The sequence below is a fragment of the Argiope bruennichi genome, chromosome 7 (genome assembly GCF_947563725.1).
Source record: "Argiope bruennichi chromosome 7, qqArgBrue1.1, whole genome shotgun sequence".
Lineage (NCBI taxonomy): Eukaryota > Metazoa > Arthropoda > Arachnida > Araneae > Araneidae > Argiope > Argiope bruennichi.
Genome location: NC_079157.1, coordinates 105,514,384 through 105,539,079, shown reverse-complemented (window position 1 = coordinate 105,539,079; position 24,696 = coordinate 105,514,384). Strand labels below are relative to the sequence as shown.

General features: G+C 30.5%; 1 protein-coding gene across 5 annotated transcripts in view; it reads left to right on the top strand.

Annotated features, from left to right (window-relative positions):
- Positions 1 to 24,696, top strand: part of LOC129976116 (peroxidase-like) — a 53,505-nt gene that overhangs the window by 16,210 nt on the left and 12,599 nt on the right. For all 5 annotated transcript variants that reach the window (XM_056089509.1, XM_056089506.1, XM_056089508.1 and 2 more), the window contains 6 exons: positions 2,781 to 2,841; positions 8,086 to 8,282; positions 11,535 to 11,705; positions 13,615 to 13,761; positions 20,072 to 20,176; positions 21,503 to 21,604. In XM_056089509.1, the coding sequence (XP_055945484.1) occupies positions 2,804 to 2,841; positions 8,086 to 8,282; positions 11,535 to 11,705; positions 13,615 to 13,761; positions 20,072 to 20,176; positions 21,503 to 21,604 (760 nt within the window). In that variant the 5' untranslated portion in view covers positions 2,781 to 2,803. The remainder of the gene's footprint in view (positions 1 to 2,780; positions 2,842 to 8,085; positions 8,283 to 11,534; positions 11,706 to 13,614; positions 13,762 to 20,071; positions 20,177 to 21,502; positions 21,605 to 24,696) is intronic.

The following is a 24,696-nucleotide window of genomic DNA, read 5'->3' as shown; positions in this document are numbered from 1 at the left end:
TATTTATTATTCGAAAAAAAATGTATTCCCAGTTTCTAAATTTAGCTCACCTCGTCTAAGTTAACTTTCATTAACGAATTTTTCTACTTTCATATTCTTTTAACGTTATTCCCCCGTTTGGCTTTCATTTCAAATATAATATTTAAATTTTCCCCGCTTTCATTCGTTTCATCTGTTAACCGCCCGCATGGCAAAATGCAAATGTGGTTTCTCGCAAACGTTGGCTCACTTTTACTCTTGTTTTGGCAGTGCGTTAAAAATAATTTAAAAACAGAATCCAAAATCCTCAATATCCTTTATTGTTGTATACATTTTATTGTAAGCGGGTGTGAGGGGCGCGATGAAAATTATGATTGAAAACTGGGCCGCGAATACTGAAAGGTTGAGAAACACTGGTATAAAGAGTTCTTTTACAATTGTACTAAATGGCAGATGTTTTTTATTTCAAACTTTTCCAGTTTTAGCTTTTGCTTTTCATTTAGAGTTATAGTATCACAAATGATATCAAATCTCGAAGTCAATTTTTCTTAAATTCACCACCAGATGGAGCCACTCTTATGAAAAATTAATTAAATTTACCAAATAAATTATATTTAAATCTAAAAACATGAAATGGGTTTTTATCGTGGATAATAGACAAGTGTACATAGTTTCAGTGCTCTAGTATTTCAGAAAATGAATGAAAATTCGATTACAAAATCCGACCTTTAACCCTTTCAGAGGAGGGTCATTAATGTTTTTGAAATATAATGAAAAAACTCCATCAATGTGATTAATAGGTTGTGTAGATATAGATTTTGCAATCAAAATTTTTTTTAATGTCCCTCCTTCAGGAGACCACCCGTCTAGAGCAATTTTTGTGTAAGAAAATCTCGAAATAATTGCCCAAATTTCTTACGATAATAGCAGTAATTATGAATACTTTAGGTAAATAAACATTTTTATTTATGTTTTAGGTAATTTGAAACATTTGAAATATTAAAAATGCAATTTATGACATATTTATTACGAAATTTCTAAATTATATTTTAGATATATAAAAAACGAAAAATAGAAACCATTGTAATTTAATACAAAATATCAATTAAAAATAAGAACTATTTAAATAAAATGTTAAAAATATATATTCATGATTAAATTTAAATTGATAAATATCAAATATAAAGCAAAAAATTAAGAATAACTCATTTTTTGGTAGGAAATCTTCCGAAACATTTAGGAGTGTCTTTTTGTCTAACACACAATGGCCCATTGCATGTTTTGCAAACTGTTTGTGTTTTAAGCTCATTTTTTAATTGCAAAAAGCACATCTTCGATATCTTTTCAGCATTTTTTTTTCACAATTTTCAAATGCAGAATACAATAATAATAATGAAAAAAATTTAAATCAAAAAATATTAAGGCTATATAAACTTAGAAATTTGCAGAAAAAATAAAAATTTAAGCAGAGCATGAGCTTTAAAAATAAAAAACCGTCTGGAGCAAAAAGCAAATCTGAAATGTGAAATATTTTCTGGTTTTAAATATAGGTGGATTTTCTGTGAAGACAGTGAACAACCTTCCCCCCCCCCCGAACACAAAATCTGAATTGCACCCTTCTCTAAATACTGATCGCTCCCAACAGAAGATTAGACTGGCAGAATGGCTGTCGGCATTCAAGTTCAATGACCTGTTCTGCGTTAATAGTTTATGCTATTTCTTGCTAAACAGAACTTTTAATCCAAAAAGTGAACTACTATTTTCTAATTCAGAAATTCGGAAAATTTGTGAAAATTAACTTTTTCTCTCATAAAAATCTATTAAAAGAAGGACTTTCAATACTTTCTTACTGGAATTAAAAAAAACTCACAATGTGAATATCCTTGTTTGTTAATTAGTAAAAATTGTAAAGATATTTTGGATCAACCAGCTTTGAATCATTCATTATTAGGCTTATTATGATGTGAGAACATGATGATGTTTTGGTTTGAGATTTTTGAAGCCACAAAATGGAAGGGTAGAAAATTGGCAATTTTTAGAAAATGATAAAAATGGTTGTCACATTTGGCGACTTATCGCCAATAAAAAGTTGTAGTTTGGTGGGAATGTCCACCATGAACCCAATTCTCCAATATGGTCAGTAAAGGGCAAGTTCATGAAAAGTTATAGCCGGCGGAAGAAAAGAGAAGAAAATGGAAATGAACTCGAAACAGCAAAAATGAAATATCGACAGTTATACATATATAATTTTATTAATTTTCAATTTTTCTAGCTGACAAAAAAAGTTTTGGAGGTTAAACGATTTTGAGATGGAGGAGAAAAAAAACCATCTCGTTACTAGAAGTTGACGACTGCGCAATGCAATAGTCATGTGATTATTCCAAACCAGTTTAAACGAGTTTTCACAAAAAAAATAAAAGGCCTCGAGATAAAGTTTTGGAGCTCGAACGATTTTAAAACGAAAAAAACTCCACCATTCCCTAACTATTGAAGCATACTTAATCTGATAGTCACGTGATTGTTTAAAACCGGTTTAAACTGGTTTTTCAGGGGGAAAAAATTTGACTTCGAGAAAAAATTTTTTTAGAAAACTCTATTGATTTTGAGATAGTGAAAAACCATCGTTTTTCTAAATGTTGATGATTACGAAATATGAGTGATATTAGAACATGGTGTTTTTCTGTCAGACTGATGCCATGTGATTTAAAAAATAATGTACTCTCATGATACTTTGAATTTGCATTAGCAGAGTTCAATTTTTTATATATATTATTTTTAATTTTCCCTTTGTTTATATGCAGCAAATGAAACATTTTGCGAGGACATGGAGGATAAGGATTGTATAGCTTGGAGCAATGCATTGTAAGTATAGAAAAATACGTTAGTACATCAAAATACAAAGATACAATAGCATTTGGCAGCAAATTTTTAATCCCCCAGTTTGTACTCTTGACATAAAAGAAACTTTTAGACTTTCGGTATGCGTTATCTCTAACAACCATATACAAGTTGTGACATAATTCTATATAATCTTGAGTAATTTATAATAAAAAAAGTAACGCTTAGACATTTTTTAGTTTATGAGATTGTTATTAGATGGATATCATATTTTCTTTCCATGTATAAAAATGGATTCAGTAATAATGAAAGATGGACCTCACATATCGTACGGAAATATTTTATGTAAATCAAGCACATATTAACAAAACTATGAAGCAGATCACAATAGCACGGAGCTATATTTTATTTAAAGTAATAAAAAATGGTTGAAACCACCACTACCATAAGGTATTAAACAAGTGAAGGGTCCGAATCATTGCACTTATTACAGCTGAGTGTAGCATATAGCATGTCGCAAATCGATGCCACCGACGATCCTTCAAATTACATTTTTCCGTAGCATCAAAGTGGTTGTAGATCAGGTACATAGATGGCATTAACCCTCAACTGGTGAGGTGAAATTTTAGAACTTAATTGGGGAGGTGCGGTCTACGAGACCGCACTTAATTTACACTCAAATTAAATTTTCTAATGAATGTATTAGTATGAAAAACTGCCAATATATTGCGCAGATATTTTTCTTGATATATAAATAAGTTTTAGAAAATTTTCAAAATATATTGTCATTGAAAAAAATAAATGCATTGTAACATACATTTTCTTCTCAAATGACATGTTACAATAAATAATAATCTTGAAAAGGCATATTACTTTTTACTTTTTAAATCATATTTATTTTTACAGTATATGAAGGTATATAGCAGACAATATAATATAAAATTCAACATTTGTATGAAAAATAAAAAAACTGACAGTGGGTAAAATTGACCCTTTTTTTATCGGCTTGTGTGACTTTCATAGCACGGTTTTCTAGGGCATTCTAAACATACAGGTAAAGAACTAGTATAAAAATCAACCTATAAATTCTGTATATATATCTCTTGGCATATTAATATATTTTATAAATTTTTCAAAATACATTATGACTATAAAAATTAATTATGTTTGAACATACATATCAAAATCAGTTCAATGCGAACTTTCATCGAAAAACTCTTCTGTACAATTATCCTTATCACTAAAATCACTTTCTGCTTCATTTAAAAGTGTCTGGAGCACTGCTTCATAATAGGATCAGTAAACTGGATGATATTTCCGGGCCCAAGTATTAGCGCCCTCTGCTAAGCCTTGTTTATCACTGGGACACTAACAGGGAGATGCGGTCTTAGAGACCGGGCTCGAAGAGATAACTGAATTATTTTAAAAAGCATCTGCTGAAATCGGTTGAAAAAGTGCACGTGTATTGAAGGTCACAAAGCAGGAAGCTACAGGTTCAATCCATTCAATTGAGCTAAAAATAGAATAGGGGGTGACAGAAAATCCATCGCTAGCGGTCTCACAGATCGCACGTCCCCAGTTAATGGTTAAATATCCCCACAGCTAAAAATCTGCTGAGGCCAAGAATTGTAATCGTGAAGGCTACATAAACTGACAACTTCGATTTATCACTCAGTCTTTTGGGATAGTGTCCAATAGGAACGTCTTAACATCACGTGCAAAGTGAAGCAGCATATTGTTTTGTAAATTCTTGACAACAGACAACGCAAATCGTTTCTGCAGTGCCGGCACAACGTGATCATGCACAAGTGTGACATACCCTTCTGCAGATACTATACAGATTTTCCAGCTGGATACAGGTCAACGCTCTTGAAGAATGGGAATGGAAGACGCGGTGAAACCACACTAAACAGAAGACAATGAATTTATTTGGTCAAATACTTTTGAGAATTTTTCATTGCTCAGATATGTATATTTTGCTTATACGACTGTTTTACGCGTTCAATTTTTTCGTCGGGAAAATCTTCTGCAAAGCCAGTAGTTAAGAATTCATCATTCGGGGAAAAAAGCTTTAATTACACGGCTCGATCTCGTAATAATAGCATGCTGCCGGTATCGAATGAAGAATCCATTTCCAGGCATGTGCTAGCCTATATGCACAAATCGTCTCAGTACAACGTTCAAGTGACTTATTTCGGTTACATATGTAATATTTTTTATACATGGAAAAGAAATCCAATGTTTTTCTGATCCTTTTCCTACAAACAAATATCTTCTGAACATCACTTCTTTTATTTTTAATTTTTGAAGTTTGCACAAATTTATGGAACAGCCTACACTTTATTTCTATCCAGGTTGAAAACAGACTATTGACTTGAAAACAGACTATTGACACAATTACAGTTTGCTCTTATGACTGTACAAGCTGTAATTATGCTAATAATTTGAAAGCTAGTCTTATTCCCCCATATTGATAGGCCACTAGAAATAATAGCATACGTATTATAGGGTTGAAATAGAAAGTATTACTTCATTTGGTAAGATCTAGGATGAAAATTTACATTTATAACTGCGTCTTATTTTTATGCCAAGTCTGGAAAGCTACTAATTATATATCAAGAATATAAAATATTTAATATATTTACTACAAGCAACAGTTATTTTGTAGATCCTATTAATGTATGTTGAAATGCTTAATTTTAAATATAATTTAGGAAGATTACTTTTTGGAAGAAAACTTAAAATCAATTTCTCTCTTGATACAAATTCCTGAGAATTTCTCCATAACGTTTCCTATTGCTGTTCCTGGGAAACATAGGTATATATATTTCTGCAATAGTATATTAAATCCTTCGGTTTATGAAAAAAGTCCATCACTCATATCGATGATTTATTCACAGAGAAATCTTGAAGCCCGGTAATGATAACAAATTTAAAGTATATATAACGAAAACGACATTTAGAACAACATACAACTAGGCAGCAAATCACAGTACCATAACAGAAATTGATGTCACAGGCCACAAAGTGATCAACAATCATCACTAAGCAACAACAAATAAACAATTAATTCTTTTTTTTGTGTGCGTGCCTCGTCTTTTAATGTCTCCCTACTGGATTTGACATCATATTCCTTGAATTTTTTCAGAACCTTTTTTTTTTTTTGTCAAAATGTCGCCAAGTGATCGCCAATGTCAGGGATCATGAAGATGACCTTCATTCGCTATAAACTTCTCAATCCAACGATGAAACTAGAGTGGCAGGGAATGCACTATTATACATTCATAACAGATATATAAAACTTTGTCCTCGTTAATATCTAAATAAATTAATTGTAGTTGTTTAGATAGTGTTTGAATGACAGAGAAATATGTAGAAAATCTTAAAATATTTAAAAAATTTTCTACAAAATATTGAGCTTAAATCTTTCGGAGAAGTTAATGGAATAGTTTATCCAAGACCAAAAGTGAGGAAGACTGAATTATTCATTTCTCTATATCGTTTTACCAGCTGAAGGTGAAAGATTCATCAAATGAAGGGAATTATCATCTAAATTATTCATCACAAAGAATAAATTTTGTACTAAAACCCTTTCGCAGTATCAGTTTTCAGAAGTTAAGATTTGATTTTTATCTTTGTAGATCTTTGCATTTTGAAACCGAATTTGCATTTATTATTATATATTGCTTTGCATTTATTCCACCGAAGATAAGGTAGTCTCCTGGTAGAGATTCTGTTTCGAGATTGAAGGATTGTGAATTCGTGACACGAATGTATAGAAGAACTTGTGTGTACAGTTGTGGCCGTAAAATCTTTCTCTTATTACAAAATAATAAAAACTTGTGAAATATTTACCTTGAGATAGCAATCAATATTCTTAAATTTTTTTTATCCCAACTGATAGCAGAAATAACGAAGAAATAGGGATTTTACTTTCGATTTGCTATCAAAATAGCATAAACGAAGGAAAAGACACAGTGCGTTCTTTGGTTCTATGAATTCAAACAGGCCATTACTATTCAAAGGAAATTTTGGTGTCATGTAAAGGACAGAGTTTTGGCAATGCTAGTGGAAGCTACTCAAAACTAAAATTAAAATCACAGAGAGTATGTCTAAGGTGACAATCGAAATATTGGACTTCGCTTGGCAAGAACTAGAATACTGTCTTGACATTCTTCGAGCCTCAAAGGGTGCTCACACAAAATTTACTGACGTAAGTGGCTTTATTATTATTATAAATATTTCAACCCTATATCGAAGCAAAAGTATGCAAAATTACCAAAGTTTTTATCACAATATATATTGTAATTAGAAAAAGACTTTCTGGCCATTTCTACACAAATCCCTAACCTAGACAGAAAAGATTTCACCTTTGCCTATAGGTAGAAAAGATTTTACTGAAAATGGCCTCTCCTCCCTGAGTGATTTGAAAATTGCCCATGCCTAATAATTGTTAATAATCGTTATCTCGCTAACTGTTTTACTTAAGCAGATTTTCCAGAACAGAAATTACACTGTTGAACATTAGAATTCCGTTACCTTATTTGTTTCATTATAAAGAAGTATACATTTTTATAACAGGAATTTTACTGATTATGAGTTCTGTTATTATTTTACTTCAATAAATCTTTTCACAATAGGAATTCTGAAGATGAAAGCATGGAAGGCGAACGACAGGTGAAGAAATTGAAACATTTAAATTTACGATCACGGAAGCTGAGTCTAGCGAGACAATCTCGTAAGATATTGAATTTTACTTAGCAAGAATTGGATTAAAGCCTTGACATTCTTCGAGGATGCTTACACAGAAATTTAAAGACTTAAGTGGCTTTATTAAAGATTTCATAAATATTTTAGTACTACATCGAAACAACAGTACACCTGATTACAATAGCTTTTCACAATAATTTTTATAATCAAGAAAAGATTTTGTGACCACCAGGTATACGAATCAGTAACCCAAGTAGAAAAGAATCAATTTTTATCTGTTGGTGGAAAATTCTTGATATTAAATTGTCTGTGATCCCTTGGAGTTTGAAAACAGCACACGCCAGACTAATGATACGAATGTAAATAATATTTATCTCATTAACTGTTTTACTTAAGGATTTTTTTTTCGGAATAAGAACTATATTGATGAACATTAGATTTCCGTTACCTAATTTTTTTTTGAAATAGACACATTTCTAACAAGAATTCGATCGATGATAATTAGAGTTCTGTTATCTTATTTGTTTCATTTTACTGTAATAGACCTTTTCATAACAGGAATCATAACGATGGAAATGAGAGTTCTATTACCTTATTTGTGGATGACCAAACCCAATGTGAACTCAACCAAACCATACGCTGTGATCCTTTATATCCGTACCGAAGAATAAATGGAAGTTGCAACAATTTAGCTCATCCAACCTGGGGAATGTCGAAAGGATGTTATTTGAGATTTCAGCCAGCATTTTATGATGGTAAAGTTGTAAACAAATATGTTTAAAAAAAATTAATTGAAAAAAAAGAAACTACTCAATTTTTTCCCCTCATGATCACATGATTTTTAAAGTTGTTATACTTAATGCCAGCTCAGAAAATCAGATGAACAATGCGGTACAAGGCAGAAGAAAAAAAAACTAACTTCTTCTGAAATAAATGATAGTATATAATGTAATATGTTACATTTTTTATCCTTTAACCGCATTAAAGGAAAATGATTTACAATTTATTCCATCTTTTGCGTTGCCACAGGAAATAATCTAAAACTGTTCGGCAAAACGAACTAATTGTTCTTTCAAAATGTTTATTTTTTTAAATCAGAATAACTGATCTATATAGAAAAAAGACGAAGAAGAAATTAAGTAATAAATGTATTAGACAGTATATGTTTTATTTTTACATCATCATATATGAAGTAAAGAGATCGAGATTTTCACGAATCTTCTTAATTGAGACTGTGGTGAATAGCATATAAGCCAGTAACAGCGCTTCTACCCGAACAGATGTTTTGGTAAAATGGTTTAGTTGCTGGACTGCTAACCAAAAGGTCCCAGGTTCTATCCTCGCCCATATCAATCCGCTTCAAGACCATCCATAGTTGGAAAAAAACCCATTTTCAATATTAATGTTTCGTAAAAAGAATACTCAAAAATGCTTTCAGAAACTCTAGTGAAATTTTGTAAGTGATCTTTCCAACACATTTGTAAATTTCTATTAAATTTTCTGTGAAATCCATTCAGAAGAAGTCTGTCGGCTCGGCTATCCATATAGAATTTAACACGATAACTATCATCAAACAATGAGATAGATAATATTTGAGATAGACAAAATTTTTCACAGTGATTTAACATCTAATACGTCGATACCTATGAAATTTAGAACCAAATCCGTCTAGAATTTGAATTTTTATCGGTCTGTACTTTCACATGCATGCATTCTCAATAATTCAGAAATGCAATAACTTAAATATATCAATCTTGGTATGGGATTGTGTGACTACGAGTGCAGCTTTGTCTCAAGTTCTTGTTTCAGTCTTAGTTTAGTTTAGTTTAGTTATAAACGTCCCGTTTGAAGCAACACTAGGGCTATTTTGGGACGGACCTCGTCATTTTGAACCACGGTCAGATGACGAGGACGACACCTGAGCTGGCAACCCCTCTCCACACCGCACCACACCATACCAGCGGAAGGACTTTCGGCCAGGACGGATTTAATATGTGCAACCCCCTTACACGACGGTTTTACGGTGAAATCGGGTCTCGAACCTTAAACCCTCCGGTTCCGAAGCCGAGACCTTACCACCAGGCCACCGGGGCCCATTTTGTTTCAGTCGGTTGAGAAAAATGTATCTAGAACACAAATTTTCGACAAGATATATATAAAGGATATATGTGGATTTTGATATCGACAAGATATATGTAGCGATTTTTTAATGCATGCCATGGATTAATCGCCAAATAACTCGCCAAGAATGACATGACAGATTCAGTTAAAATGCTAAATTCACGCCAAAATATATTTCTTAACTACTGCAGGTCAATGCTGTACAAGAAATTTTTGGCGTGACACATTCATTAAAGTGTATGCGAGAAAGTTTTAGGGAGATTACTCTAAAGACTTATTATGTGATTAAGACTTAGTATGTGATTTTGTGATAACAATTATAGTTCTCCGTTAAATTTTAATTTCCATCGATTGGAAAACAACTGGTCTAAAACAAGATGTCGGTGTTTGGTTATTTATTGGTAAATACTAGGCTTTAATCACCATATATAACGCGATAGAGTCGGTAAATTCTAAATTCTGACAGCTTAAATTAAATAATAAAGCAAATGATACTAATAACAAAAAAAAAGGAAATATCTAGTACTATGTATTAGGAAAGGTTTTATTCTTTAAACGAAATAATAAAATCCAGTTTAATTCTAAAAATTTCGGGTGAGATACTACTAGAAGATATCGATCCCGGACTCAACACTTTAAAACAGGTCACAACGTTTTGATTATATTGAGATTGGGGAACTGTGAAAGTAAAGATAGACATTTCACATCATCCACTTGTTCATCAACCCATGATTGGACAAGTGCCGCAGCATAACTTAAATTATAAGCATATGAAATATTCCATCTCCTGCAGGAAAGAAAGTTTGCAACACAGGATGAAACTAATTTGCTAATACTTCTTCATACTTCTCAAGAATCATCCTATCTTTTAGGGTTATGATTGGGCCAGCAGAAACCCCATGACATGGGTGCCCGTACCAAGACAAATTCATTTCTATACTCGATAATTAGAAGGAGACAATCGCGATCATAGGCTTTGTCCACTAAGTACCCGTCCTGTTGTCGAGAAATATGTGAAAGATGATTCATCTGATCATATAATTTTCTTCTACCAATTAATCGATTAGGTTTGGTGGTTATAGCACCACTATAGAAGACATTTGGCATTAAGTGGTCTGGGAATGCATCCGAATTTTAATTATTGAGACACTTTAGAATCCAGATGCTGATTCAGTTCTGTGGTCAATTTGGCTGTTTTTGCTTTCTTTTTTCAGTCATTAAAATCCTCTTCAATACTCATCGGTCCCTTTCACTCAGCTTCTTTTTCCATCCCTAGTTTACTCTTTCGAGCGTGTCTTGCCACACTATGTGTATGCTATCATATCTTTAGATATCTTATCTCAAGAAATGTCTAAAAGCTATGAGGCTTTGGCCACAGTTGCTCCAGCTACTCGGGCTCCTGTAACTTGCTATCATTGGAAATCTGCAGAATCTACCATTTTGCACTTTTAATGAGAATCCGACACTTATAAACCTTCACTAAAGCTACCTCATACTAGTGATTCTTATATCATATAGAAACAAGTATCTAGGATTATATCTGTATGCTAATGAAATGCATTCTTAAATTTAACTTTTATTCACAGGTTTTTACATTATTTTGATAATTACCTGCACATAACTTTTGGTAATAAATTCCTTTTGTTCTTTGCTCTATTTTTTGTAGTCCATCGGGATTTGAGAAAGTCTGATTCTTCCATGAGTTGAATAAATTATGGGTGAATGTTTATATTGATATTTGTATGAAATAACCATATAACTATAATTGCAATAAAATTTCATTTTTATTTATTACCTTTCTAAATAGCTTGAGCTTTCCTGAAAATATACATAATACGTACATAATCTGTATTATAGATAAATTTATAATAATGTTTATTCCTTAGGGACTGACAACATTCGGAAATCTGTAACTGGAAATCCACTACCCGAGCCAAGAGATATCAGTATAAATATTTTCAAGGATGTTCACAGACAATCTTCAAAGTTTTCTTTCATGTTCACGCTTTATGGTCAAACTGTAGCTCACGATTTATCTCGAGCCGAAATTTCAGAATGTAAGTGCCTCTATATGAATTTTTAGAGTATTGTTTAATTCCTTTGATCTTATAATATTGTTACAAATCTGTAATTTTGCTATCCGGTACAAATAGTGTCATCCTGGGAAAAACCGTTAAAACCTTTGTAAGATCTGTCCTGTGCGTCAATGACCTGAGAGCTTGGCGACTATTTGGCGACTTGGCGACGAATTTGGTGACTAAATGGATCATACTGGAAAGTTCGAGAAGTTTCATGATCCATCCAGTAGGAACCAAGATACACCCAGGTACGCCCTGATTGGTCTGAAGATTCTAGCCCCGCCTCACGGAACTATAAAAGACGGGCACTCTGAAGCTGCAGTGAAGTTGTGTGTATCGTCAGAAGTCGTTTGTGAGAGCAGTCGGAGTCGCCGACAAGTAACAGGATTTTGGAGGATTAGACAGCAAGCAAGCTGCTGAATTAGCGATTAAGTGCGTTGCTTTATTACAATTGATTAGCGGTATTTGTAGAAAAAAATTTCGTAACAATATAGTTTTTTTTGGAAATGGCCCATGGAAAATCCCGACTTCAATGAATATCTTCTGTGTGTACGAACATAAAGCAAATTAAATCATTCAAAGTTTTTAAGATTCGTTACTAAGACTTGTTGTGCAGCAGATTTAGTCATAAATTTTTAATACTTCCTATAATGGGAACTTAAGGATCCATTGTTGTGTTCGAGGACCGAGAATTGAGCCGCCTTTCCTGAGAAATATCATTAAATGGTCAAGCAACAATGCTAAATCAAATCTTAATTTACATGACAATGATGCGGGCCTTTTTTAATCGTCAATAGTGGACACTCGTTATATAGTTATACCAAGTAGGAAAAGCGCCAGCCATCTCAATGTTAAGTTGCGAATTTTATTGCAATTTATTCGCAAATGCTGGATGCATTACGCTAAAACACTCTGTATGAATGAAAATTTTAAAAAAACCAAGTAGACAATCACCATTTATAATCTAGACAGTTTTCTGAATCCCAGTTTTCTTTAAAATTAAATATAGAGTTAGACTTAAGATGAAAGTATTGTTTCTGTCCAAGCCCATGAATATCGTACCAATAGACTTAAGATGAAAGTACTGTTTCTGGCCAATCCCATGAATATCGTACCAATAGACTTAAGATGAAAGTACTGTTTCTGGCCAAGCCCATGAATATCGTACCAATAGATTTAAGATGAAAGTACTGTTTCTGGCCAAGCCCATGAATATCGTACCAATAGACTTAAGATGAAAGTACTGTTTCTGTCCAAGCCCATGAATATCGTACCAATAGACTTAAGATGAAAGTATTGTCTCTGGCCAAGCCCATGAATATCGTACCAATAGACTTAAGATGAAACTACTGTTTCTGGCCAATCCCATGAATATCGTACCAATAGACTTAAGATGAAAGTACTGTTTCTGGCCAAGTCTATGAATATGTACCAATTAACCACAAATTAGCTAAAAATTCCATCAGCTTGAATGGCTACCTGAAAAGGTAACAACTTACTTTTAGCAATGTAATAAAAAATGTCACAATTACATTTGATGAGATATGTCCCAAAATAATTCACCTTTGGCGATCGTATATTAATCTTAAGTCTAGTGAAATGTAAAAATATGCATGATTTATCATTTATCCGAATTTTTTTAAAACAAATATTATATCTTCAGGTTTCTTGCTCTGATAATTCGATATCAGAATAAATTCAGTAAAGGTTCATCTACAATTTCTTTATTCTGATACAAGGCATTTATACTTGCTTTACTTTTATGGTTTTGTCAATTTATGAATCTCAGATGATATCTTTAGATATTCTACAAAGCAATATTTTTTATATAAATATTAATCCATCTTCTTCTTATCAATATTAATCAACTATGTATTTAATTTTGTAGTGGATCTGGACTGCTGTTCACCAGAATTTATTAATCATTCGGCTTGCGTATCTCTACCAGCAAGATCTGACGATCCATTCTATTCTCAGTACAACCAGACATGTTTATTTATGCACAGGACTCATAAATGTTTACCTTGCAGTGGAAGTAAGTTTCTTTTTTTCACTCTAATTGCGCGTCGTTATGGGCTCATTATGAAATATTCAGAAATATCATTTTGAGGGAATATTTAGGAGAAAAACATTTTGCAAATTATTCAATTTTCCTGAAGATTCGATGATAATCAGTTCGTTTCTAACGTCTTGCATTTTTTGGTAGTAAATTGGAATTACCTAGAAGAAATATATAAATAAACTGATTGATAATCAATGACCTTTAAGTTACCTAGAATAAATATATAAATAAACTGATTGATAATCAATGACCTTTAAGTTACCCAGAATAAATATATAAATAAAGTGATTGATAATAAATGACCTTTAAGTTACCCAGAATAAATATATAAATAAAGTGATTGATAATAAATGACCTTTAAGTTACCCAGAATAAATATATAAATAAACTGATTGATAATCAATGACCTTTAAGTTACCCAGAATAAATATATAAATAAAGTGATTGATAATAAATGACCTTTAAGTTACCCAGAATAAATATATAAATAAAGTGATTGATAATAAATGACCTTTAAGTTACCCAGAATAAATATATAAATAAAGTGATTGATAATAAATGACCTTTAAGTTACCCAGAATAAATATATAAATAAAGTGATTGATAATAAATGACCTTTAAGTTACCCAGAATAAATATATAAATAAAGTGATTGATAATAAATGACCTTTAAGTTACCCAGAATAAATATATAAATAAAGTGATTGATAATAAATGACCTTTAAGTTACCTAGAATAAATATATAAATAAACTGATTGATAATCAATACTTTTAAAATACTTAGAATAAATATATAAATAAACTGATTGATAATCAATGACCTTTAAGTTACCTAGAATAAATATATAAATAAACTGATTGATAATCAATACTTTTAAAATACTTAGAATAAATATATAAATAAACTGATTGATAATCAATGACCTTTAAGTTACCCAGAATAAATATATAAATAAACTGATTGATAATCAATGACCTTTAAGTTACCCAGAATAAATATATAAATAAAGTGATTGATAATAAATGACCTTTAAGTTACCCAGAATAAATATATAAATAAAGTGATTGATAATAAATGACCTTTAAGTTACCCAGAATAAATATATAAATAAAGTGATTGATAATAAATGACCTTTAAGTTACCCAGAATAAATATATAAATAAAGTGATTGATAATAAATGACCTTTAAGTTACCCAGAATAAATATATAAATAAAGTGATTGATAATAAATGACCTTTAAGTTACCTAGAATAAATATATAAATAAACTGATTGATAATCAATACTTTTAAAATACTTAGAATAAATATATAAATAAACTGATTGATAATCAATGACCTTTAAGTTACCTAGAATAAATATATAAATAAACTGATTGATAATCAATACTTTTAAAATACTTAGAATAAATATATAAATAAACTGATTGATAATCAATGACCTTTAAGTTACCTAGAATAAATATATAAATAAACTGATTGATAATCAATGACCTTTAAGTTACCTAGAATAAATATATAAATAAACTGATTGATAATCAATGACCTTTAAGTTACCCAGAATAAATATATAAATAAAGTGATTGATAATAAATGACCTTTAAGTTACCCAGAATAAATATATAAATAAAGTGATTGATAATAAATGACCTTTAAGTTACCCAGAATAAATATATAAATAAAGTGATTGATAATAAATGACCTTTAAGTTACCCAGAATAAATATATAAATAAAGTGATTGATAATAAATGACCTTTAAGTTACCCAGAATAAATATATAAATAAAGTGATTGATAATAAATGACCTTTAAGTTACCCAGAATAAATATATAAATAAAGTGATTGATAATAAATGACCTTTAAGTTACCTAGAATAAATATATAAATAAACTGATTGATAATCAATACTTTTAAAATACTTAGAATAAATATATAAATAAACTGATTGATAATCAATGACCTTTAAGTTACCTAGAATAAATATATAAATAAACTGATTGATAATCAATACTTTTAAAATACTTAGAATAAATATATAAATAAACTGATTGATAATCAATGACCTTTAAGTTACCCAGAATAAATATATAAATAAACTGATTGATAATCAATGACCTTTAAGTTACCCAGAATAAATATATAAATAAAGTGATTGATAATAAATGACCTTTAAGTTACCCAGAATAAATATATAAATAAAGTGATTGATAATAAATGACCTTTAAGTTACCCAGAATAAATATATAAATAAAGTGATTGATAATAAATGACCTTTAAGTTACCCAGAATAAATATATAAATAAAGTGATTGATAATCAATGACCTTTAAGTTACCTAGAATAAATATATAAATAAACTGATTGATAATCAATGAGGTCAAACATAAGGCTCCAGTTGAACAAGGAGAAAACTAGACATTTGTATTCCCCTTAATTTTAGATAAAATCGACTTACCGTTATTAGAAAAATTATAGCAAAAAAGTTTTTAGGTAAATTATTTTCTACTGTTTAGTTATAATTCATTATTATAAATATTACGTTACCTTCAAATCATTATTTTTTAAATTCTCTACTAAGTGACACCATGCGTGCAAAATCAAAATATAACTAAATTAACCGGCTATATAATAATTAAATACTTAAGATATTATACTCTCGCTGTACACACAGGGAAATTACGCACAAATATAAAGAATTTTAAATTTCTAGTATACTCAAAAGTGAGTGAAAAATCGATTGCGAAATTTCATCTCTGCGAAAATGAATCAAGTCAAGAAAACTTATTAAACGTGATCAAGTTATTGATAAGAATATATAAAATGCTAGGAATATTTATTCTATTTCAGACACCGATTATTAATAGAAGAAAGTGTCGTAACTGAAGCAATAGAAAACAGAACTGAAAATTGATTATCGAAAATCAAAAAGAAGTTTCCTTTCCTCCTACATCATTTTGTGTGGATTTATAATTTGTACGCGATATGGTAATTTATGCTAAATTGGTAGGATATCGTTTTATAGTTTTTAAATTGGACACAACTAAATATCAGGGATCAACTCCTGGATTCACTTTTGAGAGATGTGTTTTCACGGTTCATTTTTATGAAATTGAAATTTAGCATTTTTTTTTTAATAATGATTGTCTCAAAATTATTTAACCCTTTAAAGAGCCATTTTTTTCTAGTCATATTATGTTAAAATATTTTTAGGCTTGAAATTAGAATAAGAAAAGGGATTCATTTAGCTTATTAAATAAATTTAATTTGATTAATTCATTAATTTGTTTAATTAATAATTAAGTAACAAATCAAGACACGTCATTTTGTGTGAGATAAAGAATTGTAACATCTAAGTTTCTGTCTTTCTAAAAAAAATTGTCAGAATTTATGCCAACCTACAAAATTTCATACAAAGATTGATAAATTTGGTGGGAAGCATACTTCCCAAGGCCCTAGAAAGGGTTAAACTGTAATGTAATGGATTGGAATGGGTTCATCTTTTTTTAGGAATATACAGTAAGCAATAAAATGACAAAAAACTGAATATATAAAATGAATACTGGCTCTAAATCACATATTTTTGAGTAGTTTTCTTCGCGAATTGCCTGAAAAAATAAATTTGCAGGAGTTTTTAAAAATACGAAATAATACAAATCATGAAAAGTTTTGCAAGTTAAAAAATATAGCTATGTTTGTTTACAAGTAACTCGGGTCTACAAAGAAGCCCCAACTACACAAGATTTTTTTGTGCGTCTTTTAAACCGAAATTCGTCACATCTGTCCTTTCGGTACAGATTCCTTGCATATTTTGATTGAAATTTCTTTAAATTTTATACACTGATGAATTTAAAAAAAGAATATCTTGATAGAAAAGTAATATGTTCAAAGATAATAAATTGCATTTTAAATCTTAATGTTGAATGAATATTGGTTACAAGTTATCTTTCCATCTCTTTGTGTGTCTTCTAATACATTTTGGTATTTATGTATTTTAATAGCACGGTATTAGTTCGCCATTATGGTAAAAATTCCCTAAATTTTGGCAATGTTTCTATATGGTCTACATTTTTTGGGTAAATCTCTTTCTTTCTAATTAAATTGCGGCATTCTTCAGAATTACATTAAATTTCAAAAAGTCAATTGGTTCAGGTACATAAATAGAGTAAACAAAATTTCCTATGTTTGACGAAAATGGAGAAAAATCTCTACATCGATATCAATTAAATAAAAAAAAATTTCAAGACCAATGCAAATTTACATTTATAACCCTTAGAACACACGTTCTGTTTGTTGCTGAGCTCGCTAAATCTCTTATATGATTATTCTGCTTATTTATTTGAAACGTTCAGAATAATAATTCAGTTATTCCAATATAATAATAACAGAGGTCTGCAGTGACAAAATGTCTTAAAATAATTAGTGATTTTTATATTTTTTTCGATGCGGAATATTAGAAAAGAATTTAAATAGTTCTAAATGTTAAATAGTTTAAATGGATAAATTTTCTCATAAGTTATAGGTTTAATATGTTTACACATTCGGAAGCAATGTTATATTATTTATATGAAACCTGTTAAATATAGATTTTAAATAGTTACTTGCTCTATATAAATATATACTAATATTTATTATTTTTTCTATAATATTCATTTATTTATATATTATTTATTTTTTTATACAGTAATATTTATTTAGGGCATTCTTTTAAACTGGTAAATATCCTATTAAACACAAACAATAGAGCAAGAAAAATCATCTTAAAACTGGATCATCAGCTTCTTGATCCATATCTGCGCTACCCTCTGTATCGTTCCACATTCTGCCATTTCCTCCATCTCTCATCAACATCTCTTTCATTTCCTTTGTGGAGTTCTACATAATTTCGAGTTTCGAAGGGAAGCTCCTTTCACTTTAGTTCGTGTCGGAGTTGAGAGAAAGGAGTTTCATTGGATAAAACCAAATTTGAAATAAATATTGAATTTAAAAGCAAAAAATGAATTAAATGGGATAAAAAGAAGGAAAAAAGGTTAAATGATGAATCCAGCCTGAAGACTTTTACAAGGGCCACCTTCAAGCAGAGATTCAGACCAAGGAGTTTCTTCTGTGAGGGGCTTGATTTTCGCCCAAGTATTGACTCCTCGTAATCCGAAAATCCCAAGAAATTGAGGTATTTCTTGGGATTTTCGGATAAGATATATGCTTCTCAGCTAGCTAATTTTTCACATGTGCGTATTGTAGTCACTGTTACTAATTACCATCACTGAGTCTTATATATTTATAAAGTTAAATAATAAAGATAAAAATGTCAAAATATTTTTAATGGGATTATATCAACTAAAATATAAAATTATTTTATGGAAGAGACTTTATGTGATAGAAATAAAATGGAAAACAGATTTCAATTCTGTAATTAGTTTTTGATAAAAAGATTATATTCTATCTTATAGTACTCTAATATAAGTGTGTTTTAAAAATCTTTTACCCATCTTTATTCGGTTGATCTTCGTTTTTTTAGCTAAACGTTTTTGAAAATTCTTATTTTTATGTTCTTTCCTTTTAATTGAACTGGAAGTTTTCTGTGAATTAATTGTAATTTAGACACTGCAATTAAAAACATATTATCCTCAGCCATAACAACTTTCGTTTTCTTTCTTTTGTACGAGAGAGAGTCAAAACGTAAAGGGACATTTGAAAAACGTCCCTTTACTTTCTATCATTTATTCTAATGATAGAAAACTGAAGCATACATTATTTTTCTACATAACTACCTTGGACTTCAAAGCACTTTTCTCGATGTTTCACAAGTTTTTATTTTTTTTTATTCCGTAGGAAAGAAAGTTCTCCGGTTGTATCTGTAACCAATTTTGCACTTCCTCAATGACTTCTTCATTAGTTGCAAATCTTCCCCTTAGCACTTTCATCAGTGGACGAAATTTATGAAAATCGCTTGGAGCGAGGTCTGGACTGTAAGGTGGATGTTCCAGCATTTCAAATCCCAACTCCTTTATTATTTCAGTCGTCCGTTGGATATAATTTGATCATAAAATTCAAATTGTTATGAGCGGCTATAAGCTGAGAGCCGAGGCAATAAGCTTGTATCCGAATAAGCTTGGAATTGTTTTGCCGAAACTGAAATTTTATTAATAACTAATTGATAATCTGAATGTTCAATTTCTGAATTGTGTTTAGTTAAATGCTTAACCTTTTCAATTTCTTAAAATGAGTTTTAATTTATAAACATGAGATATAAAACACTTGAAATTAAAAAATATATTTAAACAGCTAGTAGACAACAGATTAATGGTGCAACAGCTCCGTTGGATGTTTCTACTATATATGGTCCTGGTCATAGGAAATCAATGAAAGTACGAGCCAGGGATGGTACAGGTAAGCTGCTTTTTGCTTTATAATATCATATTAAGTATAAAATAAGAAATACAGAAAGAAAAATAAATCAAAATTTTCAGAGCAAAGCTCTTTTTTTTCCCTATCCCTGTGGGTATGGCAAATTTAAAGCAGGACTGCATCTCAAAATAAAAATCTGAGTATTAGAAGAATTTAATATTTAGAAATATCTTTTGAAGTATGCCTACATTTATGTTATTTGCAAATTCATATAAAATACACTTCATTACTTCAATCACTGATAAAATATAAATCTAAAAGGACTTCCTGATCACACCTCTTGCACGTAAAAATATTTACTATATTAGGTCCCTGTTCGTCACGATAAATATAATTATCATAAGTAATATATTGAACTGTAATAAAAATCTGCTTAGGATGTTCTAATATTCACTCAGTCCAGTGCCTTTCAATTGAATGTCCCAATGCCATTTTTTACAATTTTTGAAATGTGCTACTCCAAATGAAATTTATTATTAAAAATCACACAAATATTTTTGAAAAATTATCGGAATTCAGGAAAATATTTAGCAACATTAAAAAGACATTTTTAAAGGGGTGTAAAAATTAAATTTATTTTATAATGTTTTCGAAGTTTCAGGTAGAAAAAACCTCAAAATCTCTGAATTTTTAATGAGATGAAATTCTATTAAATTTTTTAAAAAATTGCTTTGATGTGCTCGTGTTTTCTTTCTAAAGTATATCTGTTCCGGATTTGGAATCACATATTTCGTCCTGTTGAATGTCGATATATACACAAATATATGCAAAAAATAATTTTATAAAAAACAAATGTAATGCAATTTTTTATATATTTTATAAAATGACAGAGACAATGAATAACGCATATTTATATGAATAAATATAAAAGAAAAATAAATAATTTATAAATGGTAAGAGAATGCATATAAATAGCGCTGAATGATAGCGATGAATGCATATAAATAGCGATGAATGCATATAAATAGCGATGAATGCATATAAATAGCGATGAATGCATATAAATAGCGATGAATGCATATAAATAGCGCTGAATGATAGCGATGAATGATAGCGGTGAATGCATATAAATAGCGATGAATGATAGTAACTTAAAGGTCATATAAATAGCGATGAATGACTTCTTGGATAAACGTATTGATTGCCCTTTAGAGAACCTAATTAACTAAATTATTTTTTGTAGTAAATTTCAAGTGAAATGATAATTAATTAAAAATTAAATAATAACTATAATTGATGATTTTTAAATTTTATGATTTTTATAGCATTTCTAGATTACTCTATGACCTTATTAAATATTGTTTTCAGGTAAATTGCTGTCAAATGTAACTGAAAATGGAGAAATCTTTACTTTTGACTACAACGCTCATAGACTTTTCTGCCCTCTTCAGAGAAATTGCTTTTTAACCGGTGAGTAAAGTGAGAAATGTGGGTTTATATACATTCAAGAAAGAAATAATAAATTAATTAGTCGACTTAATCTACACGGATAAAAATTTACTGCAATATGTACAATCTATTCAGTTTAAAGCAACTTGATACTAACTGATTTTTTTTTAATCTTTAGAAACTTGAATTAGCTTTCTAATGCATTGAACGTAAGCTAATACTCTATAACTATCACACATAAAAAAGTCGATTTATTGTAAAATGCATGTAAAATTTAATTTTAAAAAAATTACTCTTTCTTAAATTTTAATAAATTTTTTAAAATATGCATATTTTTTAGATATTTGGTTAAGTTTAAGAATTTTTATTTATTTTATTAAATTAGTCTTTTTTAAACTTAAATTAGCAAACGATTTTTTCGAAAAATTGTTGCCTATCTATGTATATTAATAAATTTAATGCAACAAATTTAATTTCCTCAGATTGACAAAAAGTAGCTGTTAAAAATATAGCTTTGAATAAGGAAAAGAGAGATTTGTTTATGGAATAAATACATTTTTTTAAAAGACATATAAACAATTAACTACGGATTTAAACAATTCAACTACGGATGCACATTGGATTTTAAAAATGGGGAATATCGGATAATTGTCAATAATTGCAGATTTCATTTTATAGAAAAGATATCCTTAATAACGTTGGCTTGATAGTGATAGGATGGATTTGATTTAAAGTTCCACTGTATTTGTGAACTTGATGACGTTTAAAGTCGAATGTGAGTGAAATGTAAAAACTGGGTGCAGTTTCTCGCTAAGCGTTCCAAAACCTCGCAAAAAGTCAACTATCTTGGACGAAATCAAGAAATGGCAGCAATGAAGAAGAACGCCTTTAAGAATGCAACAAAATTTGTCTGGATTACTATATTTGGCTCAAAAATTAATTTTAAGGGATCTTATTCTTCAGTTGAGCTCAGATCAGTTCATTTATATTAACATCCCATTTTAAGGCAACACTAAGGCTATTTTAAGAAAGATGTCGTAATTTTGAACCGCTGTGAGATGACGAGTACGACACCTGAGCTAGCACCTCCCCTTTCCATACTGCCACACCACATCAGCGGGAGGACGTTAGCCCCGACGGATAACCTGCAGATCCACTTACACAATCGTCTTCGGTGGAATCGGGTTTTGAATCAGAAGTTCCTGGTTCCGAAGCCAAGAGCTTACCACCAGATCACCGCGGCCTTCATTTAAGCTCAGAGGTCTTCATAAAGAATAGAAACACAAAACTTTAAATTGTATATATATATATATATATATATATATATATATATATATATATATATAGAGAGAGAGAGAGAGAGAGAGAGAGAGAGAGAGTAAAGATTTTTCTGCTCTTTCACTAAATTCCTCTTCTTTATAGTTACATGAGGTTAAAATATGGTTTTAATTTGTTCTCAAAAGATTTAAAGAAAAATATTTAAAAAGTAAGGTTGCTGCTGTAAAAACAGGAGTATATACATTTTACAACCTTCTATACCTCTTGAATGGCCAATGGATTCAGGAAGATCTTAATCGTATAAATTCGAAGTTCTGAATCGCGTAAATTCCAAGTTCTGAATCGCGTAAATTCCAAGTTCTGAATCGCGTAAACTCGAAGTTCTGAATGGTGTAAACTCGAAGTTCTGAATGGTGTAAACTCGAAGTTCTGAATGGTGTAAACTCGAAGTTCTGAATGGTGTAGATTCGAAGTTCTGAATGGTGTAAACTCGAAGTTCTGAATGGTGTAGATTCGAAGTTCTGAATGGTGTAAACTCGAAGTTCTGAATGGTGTAGATTCGAAGTTCTGAATGGTGTAAACTCGAAGTTCTGAATGGTGTAAACTCGAAGTTCTGAATGGTGTAGAGTCGAAGTTCTGAATGGTGTAAACTCGAAGTTCTGAATGGTGTAAACTCGAAGTTCTGAATGGTGTAAACTCGAAGTTCTGAATGGTGTAGATTCGAAGTTCTGAATGGTGTAAACTCGAAGTTCTGAATGGTGTAAACTCGAAGTTCTGAATGGTGTAAACTCGAAGTTCTGAATGGTGTAGATTCGAAGTTCTGAATGGTGTAAACTCGAAGTTCTGAATGGTGTAAACTCGAAGTTCTGAATGGTGTAGATTCGAAGTTCTGAATGGTGTAAACTCGAAGTTCTGAATGGTGTAAACTCGAAGTTCTGAATGGTGTAAACTCGAAGTTCTGAATGGTGTAAACTCGAAGTTCTGAATGGTGTAAACTCGAAGTTCTGAATGGTGTAGATTCGAAGTTCTGAATGGTGTAAACTCGAAGTTCTGAATGGTGTAGATTCGAAGTTCTGAATGGTGTAAACTCGAAGTTCTGAATGGTGTAGATTCGAAGTTCTGAATGGTGTAAACTCGAAGTTCTGAATGGATTAGATTCGAAGTTCTGAATGGTGTAAACTCGAAGTTCTGAATGGTGTAAACTCGAAGTTCTGAATGGTGTAAACTCGAAGTTCTGAATGGTGTAGATTCGAAGTTCTGAATGGTGTAAACTCGAAGTTCTGAATGGTGTAAACTCGAAGTTCTGAATGGTGTAAACTCGAAGTTCTGAATGGTGTAAACTCGAAGTTCTGAATGGTGTAAACTCGAAGTTCTGAATGGTGTAGATTCGAAGTTCTGAATGGTGTAAACTCGAAGTTCTGAATGGTGTAGATTCGAAGTTCTGAATGGTGTAAACTCGAAGTTCTGAATGGTGTAAACTCGAAGTTCTGAATGGTGTAAACTCGAAGTTCTGAATGGTGTAGATTCGAAGTACTGAATGGTGTAAACTCGAAGTTTTGAATGGTGTAGATTCGAAGTTCTGAATGGTGTAAACTCGAAGTTCTGAATGGTGTAAACTCGAAGTTCTGAATGGTGTAAACTCGAAGTTCTGAATGGTGTAAATTCGAAGTTCTGAATCGTGTAATTAGACAAAATCTCAAACTCGAATTTTTTGACGATTACAATACTTTATCTCTGTTTATTTTGTATAGAAGACAGTAAAAACTGTACTGCAATAGTAATGTTATTTTAGAGATACTGATTTTTACACTTAAAAGTGGTTCAAAAATGGTTTT